Source organism: Mus caroli, unplaced genomic scaffold, assembly GCF_978045245.1.
Source record: "Mus caroli unplaced genomic scaffold, Mus_caroli_1 scaffold_18, whole genome shotgun sequence".
NCBI classification, from domain to species: domain Eukaryota; kingdom Metazoa; phylum Chordata; class Mammalia; order Rodentia; family Muridae; genus Mus; species Mus caroli.
This window is the reverse complement of record NW_028227273.1, coordinates 50,674,165-50,684,763: the sequence shown is the minus strand read 5'-3', so window position 1 is coordinate 50,684,763 and position 10,599 is coordinate 50,674,165. Positions and strand designations below refer to the sequence as shown.

The 10,599-nt window shown below is 42.6% G+C and overlaps 1 protein-coding gene across 3 annotated transcripts; it reads right to left on the bottom strand.

Annotated features, from left to right (window-relative positions):
* Positions 1-3,170: 3,170 nt before the first annotated feature.
* On the bottom strand, positions 3,171-10,434 carry Enpp4 (ectonucleotide pyrophosphatase/phosphodiesterase 4). Of its 3 annotated transcripts, none has more exons than XM_021149356.3 (4): positions 10,300-10,434; positions 6,131-6,988; positions 5,625-5,795; positions 3,171-3,970 (listed from the first exon to the last, which is right to left on the bottom strand). In XM_021149356.3, exons 2-4 carry the CDS (start codon positions 6,954-6,956, stop codon positions 3,606-3,608), a joined length of 1,362 nt encoding a protein of 453 aa, XP_021005015.1. In that variant the 5' UTR covers positions 6,957-6,988; positions 10,300-10,434; the 3' UTR covers positions 3,171-3,605. The 3 variants fall into 3 exon arrangements, with proteins under 3 accessions (XP_021005015.1, XP_021005014.1, XP_021005013.1); XM_021149355.3 differs by having other exon boundaries at positions 10,238-10,399; XM_021149354.3 differs by lacking the exon at positions 10,300-10,434 and adding an exon at positions 10,110-10,210.
* Between the last annotated feature and the right edge of the window lie 165 nt (positions 10,435-10,599).

Here is a 10,599-nt window from a genome sequence, read left to right as displayed (position 1 = left end):
TGAAACTCAACAGCAAGAGTTAAACTGCGGGTAGATGTGTGTCATCTATTCATATGAATGTTCCCAATTTTTAAAGACCACTCTTTCAGAATAAAGAACAAATAGTTTTCCTAGTTCCTACCAGTGTTTGGTTAATTTAAAAAGACTGACTGACTGAATGCTCTCCTAGAGAGAATGTAGTTGAATCCATAGGCTTTTGGTAAGTCACTAAAGGTCCATAGTTCCACAAAAGCCGAAGTTTAGATACTCTAGCCACAGCTCACTGTTCAGTGATCAGTTTATAAAGTCTCTTCCCTCTGATCCTAAGCCACTCATCTTAGTTCAAGAGGTTGTGCACATTTACTCTGGGTTTCTTGCCAATGACGCCTTCATACTATATGTATTTTATATATTGTTTTAAAAATTGGTTGTTATATACCTTTAACCCTGGTTTTAAAAAAGATCTGTAATGAATGTCTATAAAGGTCTTTATAGAACTGCTCAAGTCATGAACATTCAGTTTTCACAATATGTACATTTTGTAAGTTGACAAATTAAGAAGGCTGATATATTTGTTTGGGTAGACTTTATTTACATACATTTTAATCATAAGCAAAGTCATTAGCTACAAGTTGAAACAATGTACTCCCTTTAACTTAAGGCACTGCAAACTTCCTTACAGCACACTCCCTATATTTACATGCTGTTTGAGAACTGACAATAAATACATACTTTACACCTAATCTTTGTCCTTCTTTTGTAATGTTATAAATTAAAAATGAAATAAGCCACTCTTCACAAAAGGAATTCAAGCCAACAAGCCTTAAAGCTTCCCAGGAGGGCAGAGAGGGATACATCCAAGACCAGTGCAAAGGCAGAGCCTTTAACATCCCAAGGCTTTACCTGTGGGTTCTTAAAGGAAACCTTCTGGGCCGCACTGCCAGCACGCCTTTGCCATACCCTACTGCTTCTACAGAAGAGCACACATGATAGGTGGCTACCAGCAACACACCTGGACCTCTACTAGAGAGTCAAGGTACGGAATTCTGAGCTGACTAGTGCAATTACCAACAAGCACACAGACCAACACGTTCCTATTATCTTTGGGTACTACAAACACATTCCTATTATCTTTGGGTACTATCACCAAGAGCTAAATATTTTGGAGGCCAAATATTTTCTCCTGAACAGAAAGCAGAGCAGGTTTAGCTAACACACACACTAAACCTCCATGTCAAAGCCTATCTTTACTAAGAAGGTTTTCTCAGAGCAAAACTGCAGCCAGGAGCTTTAGTTTTTGTTTTTCAAGGATACAAATGAACTAGCAGAAAGTTCAATATGATAATATACTTGATTAAACAAATACTATTCTTGTCTCCTGAAAAAGCACTTTATAACATTTTACCTAGTTTTAGTATTCTGAGAACAGAATAAAATACAAAATAAATCCATGTGCTGCAAGGACTAAGACACTGGCAGAGCATCCCTTCCCATCCCAGCCTTTGTAAAAGTTTGCTCTACTGGTGGACACCAAGTATAAGGTGCAGCCGGGGGAAGAGGACCGCACTGGGATTGTGCTGGGATCCGCAGCACTGTGGGAGCTAAGCTGTCTTCAACTCTGCTGGAGACAGGTCCTAGTGCCCACCCACTTCTTCTCAAAGCGAATATGGCAGCTTGTTACTTTCTTAAATGGAAATTGAAATAAGCAGGGATTTCTCTATTGTTTTACTTGATCAACCCTTCAACCTTTAGTGTCTCTACTGCATGTAGCAACATAAATCAGAGCACTTATGAACAAAATCATTCCTAGCCTGTTCCTAAAACATCCATTCTGTGGCCAAGAACATAGATTATGTATGCAGTACAGAAATGCCTCTCAAAACCCCAATACAATGAGGCTCCAGACATCAAACTTTAAGGAAATTCACAGTGAGCCAGTACAGCGCAATAAATCTAAGATGACTGACAAGTGTCGAGAGTCATCACGGATCATTGGTGTCTACCTGCACTGCATACTTTAGATCCATCTTGCATCTCAAGAGCAATAATCAAGTTTGCTTTACATTGTCAAAATTCGGAAGATCACACCAGTACCATGAAGCAGTGGTCTGTTGTCCAATGGACATCATATAGGCTGTTTTGATAGCTCTGGTTCTGAGGACCCAGCTGTGGAGGGAATGAATGATGACAGTGCTTCCCAACAACTCTTTGGTTCTTGGAGTTATGATGAGTCAGGCGAGCAAGAGAGCAGTGCAGGGCTGGAGCTGCTCTGCCCTTAGCACGCAGCTGCTGCCAGGGCAGAAGACACTGAACTCCATTTTACATGGCTGACCACTCGATTGCACAGAAGGCACATTCAAGAGCCACAAAGGTCAAGTTAAAAACCCTGACCTTGCAACTTTATATTCTGGTCATATTTTTTTTCCTACAGCATTGAACACTTCCAATAAACATGAGAATTGAAAATTATAACAAAACTATGATATTTTTAATAGTGATATTAAGTTGTGAGTTGGTGAAAGTATGTGCATAAAGTCTGCAAGAAGTAGCCTTTCCTTGAGCCGAACCTTCCTCAACAGCTGTGTTCTGGCACGTGTCCCTTTCACATGTCACATGACCTCTGCACATTCACTCATACAAACACACTGGCACACACAACTTACCCAGAGAGTTAAACACAAACAGAGAAGAATTTTTCTCTATGCTCTTTGAAACTTCTTATAAACAATAGTATCCAAAAATGTAACTAAAACAAACAGATGAACAAACAAAACCCCAAGGTATTGCTATGTAACCAAGCTGGACTCCATCTCAAGGCCTCTGCCTCATCTTTCCTACGTGCGTGGGTGCACCACTGTGCCCAGCCCCAGACTCAGCTTCTGAGGTGTCAACAGCTGACGGGTCTTACCAAGCTTGGGCTCTACATCACATAGTCGTCTTCCTTAGGTTTTGCTTGTTTTTAGCAGCTTTATTTTAAACAGTTTCTTTGTATGCTACAGTTATGCCCTGTGGCTAATCGGTTTTATTAACTATCACAGAATTTCCTATCTCAAGGGTTTTCTTGGGACACACACTAACTAAAGACAAATATAAAAATATATGCAACTTTTTCTCCAGGATACACAAAATGCACAAATTACATAAATAGTTTTGTGTCATTTACAAATATATAAACTTATTAGAAAAGCATGCCTATTAAATTCTGGTATATTTTCATTTAAAGATATATTTCATTGAAAGTAAAGAAATAAGAAAGGAAGAATAATGGAAAGAAGGAAGGAAGGAAGGAAAGAAAGAAGGAAGGAAAGAAGGAAGGAAAGAAGGAAGGAAAGAAGGAAGAAGGACCCAAGGTTTTTGTTGTTGTTGTTGTTGTTGTTGTTGTTGTTTTTTCTCAAAGGCTAGTCTTGCTAGGTGGTTTGAACTGATTTACCAGCAATTCTAATACCATCAGGGTTATTTGCATCAGGCAACACACCAAAACAGGGCACACACACACACACACACACACACACACCCCAGAGTAATTTTGCCATGTGTGTCTTGTCTTTTGAAATATACCTTTTTTATGGCTGTAACACCACTCCTTGCATGGATCCTTAGTTTTGAAATTAATAAGACATGGTGAATTAATCAATTAAAGGATCATCGTCATCTTCCTGCAGCTGAAGACGAGAGAATGGACGGGATGTGGACGCTCTGCTCCGCATGAATATCATGAGGCCTGTTAGCATGGTTAATACCAAGAGTGCACTAACAACAATTCCAATGGCTTCTGGGAGATTAATGCACCACTGGTCCACCAACAAGCACTTGGTATGACTGAGGGTTCCATTATTGGGATGTGGTTTTAGTCCCAGGATGTGGCACATCATTGGATAAATATCCACAGTGTTGATGGTGCTCTGCCTGTAACCTTTTCTAAAGGCAGGTCCGTGAGCAGCAAGAAACGGGTGCATACTAAGCAGGGAATTATCATAGCCATGGTCACCTACTGGAAGAAAAGACAAAATTACGTTATTAAACATCAGTGTTTTATTACAGAATATCTTGTTCACTATAACTACACCAGCTTCTTGTCTCCATCCATTAAGATTCTGGCTGGCTGCACTAAACAGAAGCCAGACATGAAAATCTGTTTCCTACAGCTTAGGGCAGCCCGCATTTCACACGCACACAGCTCTTTTCCCAGAGACCACAGCTTTAGACTTCAACACTTCTCAACCTGAGGTCCTTATGTTTCAGCTCTAAGCCCCTTATTTCACCTACTCATCCCCAGTGCTAGCAGCAAGAGCTCACCTATGGACAGCACTGGGGCTGAGGGTCCTGTACAACTGAGAGAGGAGAAGAAAGAACACTGAATGGGGGATGGGATTCCAGACTTAACTCTCTCAGTTGTTCTAATAAGCAACACCATGGCATAACACGTCACTGACTTACTGCCGGCTAATCAACACCTCAAAAGTCAGGAAGGGTGGGTAAGTGAGGATTTTAGAGAAAGCATTTGTGTACTGAATGTAAAAGAAATGCAGACAACTCTAGCTTGTAGCTCCAGTAAATATCTGGCTTAAAGAAATAATGGCTAGCCATCCCTGATAAAAAATCTTCAGTTTGGCTCTAATGACCTTGTCTGTGAATGTGGACCACATGCATTTTATGAATTTCCATTTTAGGGATGTGGAAGTTTGCTGTAGTACACAGAGGACTAATATCACAAGCCTCCAATGATTCCACTGTGATTAAAATTCCAATTCAAGTAAGTATATGAAAAAAGTATTGGAGGGCAAAGTCCCACAAATAGTATTTGTCTGTATTTCCATACTGATGGATTGCGATGGTTTTGTTCTCTTCTCTGTATTTTCCTTGTTTACAAAAATAAGTATTTAAAACAACATAAATATAAATAGTACCCTGTCTACTTTACACTTGCCCCCTACATCCACATTCCCATGTTATAGTCAGTCCGCACCTAAGTGTGGTCCTTCACCTGCGTTTGCAAGCCAGCTTTCATTACTACACATACTTCAACTAGCTTACAGCTCTCCATGCCAGTTCTCATGCTAGAAAACCAGAGCTGGGCTAAGTAGCTCAAACAGAGAGCAGCTGGCCCAGGACGCCAGAAATATTTATTACCCAGCAATTTCAGGACGTTTGCTGAGTCTTGCAATGGACTTCAAGATCAGAATTCTTAAAGTAGTAACATTCAAAACAAAACAGATACGCAACCGCCATCTCCCTGCACATTCAATCACTGAGCAGTTGTGACAGATGGACTTTGCTAATTTAACCATTTGTTTGCTTTTAACTGTTGCCCAGTGACCCACAGAACCAGAGCACATAAGGAAGTGATTTCATCATCTAGGAAAGTCTGGGGTCACTCAGGCAAACTCTTTTTTTTTCCCAAACACATACAAGGAGAAGGAACTGGAAAGTGAAAGTACAGCTCTTCCCTGGAGTCACACAACCTCCAGATGGAAGAGTGAGCTGTGGCCATAGTACACGGCCGTGCGAGGAAACCCACGTGAGAACTGCCTTGCAAAGCTGAACTAATAGTACAGTATGAACAGAACTACAGCAAAGCACCTGCCTTTCCGCACACGGTGTGATGGAGCCTTAGAGACTGCACAAGCGCAGAGATAAACACTTACATTTAAATGATGACTTGTTGAGAGTGATTGTCCAGCCTTCCTCAGCAACCAAAATAATGGGCTGAATTCGACTGCTGTGTTGGTAGTAAAATCTGTTAGGGATAGCTTCTTTGAGATAAACATTCATGTGAGGGTTACAGTGTTTCAGTTTGTCATAAACCTCTGTTACATCTGTAAAAGGGAAAGGCACATGGGAAAATGGTGGCTGACTTGGAAGCAAAGATATATCTGACTAGCATAAATAGAAATACATTCTGGATAATATTATCTAGTTAAATTGCTTTTATTCTTCAAAACAGAATAAAAGCTGTTGTAACCATGCAACAGTGTCACAGATGGGCACTTGGAATAACCCACATATCCGACCAGCCTGTCCTGGTTGATTTAGAAAGGGGAGAGTCCTTACACTGAGTTTCTTAAGTGAATATAAACTATGTATTACTACTGATAACTAATTCCATCACTGGAAGATATGTCTATCTCACTTATTTTAAACAGCTACTTACTTATTTTGGGAAGAATCGCAGCCACTGGGGTCAAGTCTATAACACTGTAGTTTGAATGGTCGATGCAGGAATCCAAATCTATCAGTCTGTTCTTAGAACACTGAGCCATCCCATGATCGCTTGTAATGATCACATTGAGGCTGTCCCATAGTCCTAACACCTTGAGCTTTAGGACAATATCACCAATAAGGTCATCTACTTCTTTCAATACCCGACGCATGTTTTCTTTATCTTCAGGCCCATACTTGTGGCCGCTTACATCTGGTTCTTCCCAATAGAGCGCTGCAAAGGTGACTGGTGGGTTGGAACTGCTGAGCCATGTGGTAACGTTACCTAGTCTTTCCTTAAAGGACACGGAGCTGCTATAGTTCATAAAATAGGAAGGTGTGATATTGTGAATGGGTACATCAGTGCCAGGCCACATAGCGGCAGCGCTTGACCTGTTTTCCTGAAGCTGATTGGTCACCCAAATAGGCTCCGCTCCATTCCACCAAAACGGATCCTTATCATTGGACTCGGAAAAATGTTTCTTTGTGACGCCATCATACATGGAGTTGGCCACGATGCCATGGCTTTCCTCATACAAGCCTGTCACAATGCTGTAGTGGTTTGGAAAAGTTTTGGTGATAAAAACATTTTTAACATGTTCCACCAAGACACCTTCTTTGATAAAGTTCTGGAGGTGAGGAAGGTCATAGCTCTTCAGGTAGTCAGCTCTAAAGCCGTCAAAGGAGACCAGAAGTAACCGAGGTGCTGAGCTATCGGAAGAGTTCCCTCTATAGCCAGTGACAAGTCCCCAAAACAAAAGAATTACTAATATCTTCATATTGAACAGGTTGTACACAGCAGCTAGGGCCCCTAAAACATAAAAAACAACCCATAATGCATAAAGTAGCAACACTATTTAAGTTTCAGAAATTTACCCAGCAGAAGAGAATCAACATTTACAAACCCTTTACATGCTAACTCTTCTGATGACAACTTAGAACTTAGCTTCAAAGAAAAACAGTGAAGTTGAAACAGAAAAAAAAAATTGCCTTTTCTTTCCCAGTTCACTACCAACACCTGTTACAAACATCCATGTTTGTCTATCTTGCTCATCTAGTACAGCAGAAATTATCCTAAACATTTACAAAAAATAGATGAAAACATAAAAAGGATTCTTTTGTTCAAAAGACAAGCTCTCTTGGTCCACGTCAGCCCACATGAGTAGCTGGTGGGAAATCTACCATATTGGCCCATTCCCAGTTTGTGTTTAAGACAGAACTACTGCTATAGAGACAAGATGAATGCTACCTGACGGGGTGGGGGGATCTCAGTGGGCAACTGCTCCAATTTTGACATGAAGGTGACTAACAGACAAAGCTTACAAGGACTTGGATGCCACAGTAACTTCAGAAGAAATTTCACAGTTACTAAAAGGAGTTTCATCAGTGTACCACCCTTCAGTGTCCACCTTACAGCTAAAGGCATGACTTTTTTTTTTTCAAATATCCCAGGTTCAGCATTATGCCTAACTGCACTGTCTAGCAACAATTACTGGATTATTTGCAATTTCATAGTGTCCCTAAAATTTTTCAGAGACAGTTACCTCTAATGGTTAGAGAGATGAGGAGCCAATTCAATAAGTTCTGCAAAGGCTGGGCAGCTACATGCAAAAGAATGACCATGAAACTCCAATCTCCTAACACACAGAAAAGTTAAACCAAGACCGACCACCAACCTGCATAAAAGCTAAAGTCCTAAAGTTCTTAGAGGAAAATTTGGCAGTGACTCTTCATCACCTTTGATTATGTCCAAAACTCAGACGCCCTGCCATGCACACAGATGCAAGAGGAAATCACCAATGACTACCTCTTGTATGACTCTATTTAGATGAAACGTTTGAGAAGGCCATTTCTATAGAGATAAGACAGCATAGAGAGTCTTAGGGGTGTGAGAAAGTACCAATAAATGTCAGAGCGAAGGAAGTTTCCTTTGGGGTTGGTAAAAAGTGCCTTCACATTGCCTGTGATGGTGGTTACAGCTTCAGAAAGCTGTACATGTAAATGAGTGCATCCAATTGTGTCTTACATATCAACATATATTTTAAAAAGTGGAACTGTATCCTTAAATGTTCCACCACAAAAGAGCAAACATCTTTATTATTTCATCTTACCTCAAAAGTGGTGTGAATTTTACATCTTATAATGCAGATTTGGGTGTTCTAACGTGAAAATGTCTTGCACTACTTCCTATATTCAAAGTGATACCACATAGCGAAACCTATGTCTGCCCTTCTCCCACAAAACACAAATGAGAAAAACTTTCTTCCCCAAATCCTGAATAAAGAGGATGTTTAAAAACAAAACAAAACAAAACAAAGCAAAACAAAACAAAACATGTGCTATTATGAATCCCAGAACTCTTAGCGCACTGCCTGGAATCGAAAGCACTGCTTGTCTTTAAGCTCAGCAATGTGGACAGAGTAGAAAAGTCTGCCAGAAGATGGGGTCCTTGGCCATCTGTTCTCTCCTAGCTTCCCGTTCTTGTAGGTAAAAGGTCAATGCATAAAGTTTAGGAGCAGATCCTCAATATTCACTTCCCTCATCCATTTTAGTTATAAAATTAGTTAGGCCTGTGCTATGACAGGCAGAACGTTACAATGGAACTAATGATAAATTAAGAAGACTTTAGTCTCTTTCTATCCATGGTAGCTCTTTAGTCTACTGACTGGTAGGACTCAGAAATTTTACTACCATCTTAATTTCTTGCCTGTAACATGCTTGTAACATGTATAGAAACATTACAAGTTAACAAGCCGGACACCACTCTCTGAGCTAAACAGAACCATGTCTGTCAGGACAGCTTTCCTCAGCAGTGTAGAGATCCATGTTTCATGCTAACACTGAGTCTTCAGCTATAAACAAATCACCCATCAAAAGGTCCTCAGACCATTTTCATGGAACGAGAAAGCCATGGATCCAGGAGTGAAATTATAAAATGCTGTAAGAAATTCTATAATTCTCACACCAACAAAACCCCAAAGGGAATTTAAAAGGGGGGCAAGGGAGGGGAAAGGGCAGATATATCTGGACTAGCAGTAACTGGAAATCTGATATAGTCTTCAGTTTGGGGGTGGGGGTGGAGAAATATCCCTTGCCTCCTCTGGGTTGACTGTTTTGCCTAAATGTCCATCAGCTCTCACTGAATCCTAGACCATCGAAGGCTTGGACTGGAAGAGGGTAAGGGAAAAGTCCCTGATCAGCCTTAGCATTCCCTCTGCTCTTTGAAGCAATGAAATTCAAATGTGGCTTTAAAATAGCGATATCCTTTATTACCCGTGTGGCACAGGTAACAGGTGGTTTACCCATAGATTTTTATTAAGTGCTTAACCTAAGGGAAGAAACCCAACTCCCTGAAAGCTTTCTAAGTCTTAATGATTCTACGATTCTAAATGGTTCTCCGCTGTTCTAGGCCACACATAGCATCTTCAACTCAGTTACATCTTACTGCACACAAAATGTCCCATGGTGTATATCCAACAAACTTTCTTCCCAGGCACACCCAGTAAAATTGCCTTTAAACTTAGTTGAGGGGTAAGGCAGGGGAGAAGCACGAAAACTCAACAGTTCCCCTAAAACTGAGAAATCTCTGGGCAAACTGGAAGAAAGGGGAAACCCACACTACTGTGCGTGCTTCTCTCTGCAGCTGGCTCCTCTGGAGTCCCACCAAAGATACAGAGGATTTTTTTCCAGTCACTGGCTGGACAGCCATCCAGGCTCAGGGCTGGCTCCAGCATGGGAAGGGTTTGTTTGTGCAGCGCCTACCCCAGCATCCGGCATCTCCCTCAGCCTGCTCTCTACATTTTAGGACAGGAATGCCAATTGACAGCACGAAAGCACTGACCCTGGAGCTGACACCCAGGCAGCCGCGGCCCCGCCCGTACGCCTTGACCCTGACCCTGACCCTGACCCCGGCCATGACCCCCGCCCCTCACCTAACGCCACAGTTGACATCCACCTGCCGCCGTACGCTCCTCCTCCCCGCCTCCCCAGTAACCCCACGCGCGTCTCCACTAGCGGAACCGACGCCGCGGGTGGAGAAGAAGGAACCAGAAGCTCTCACCGTCTCTACCCTCCGCCCTCGGCGAGCTGGGGAAGGGAGTGGCATTTCCCTCCTGGACTCACCCGCCTCCACCGCCACTTCGGTCCGGCGCGCGGAACTCAGCGCTAGCGGAACCGCGCGCTCCGGGCTACTATCTGGTCGGCGGACGCGGGCGGAGCGCGGCTCGGCGGAACGCTTCCTGGGACGCCTGCGCAGTAGCGGACGCCCACCCCCCACCCCACCCCCCGGGCCCCCGCAGAGACTGGCGCTGCCCCGGGGCGGTCCGACGGTTCCCAGTGCGCAGCTGCTGCGGGACGCTGCAGAGAGCGCCTGGGGCCGACCGCGGAGTGTGAGACGCGTACCTGGATTGGATGCCCGAGCCC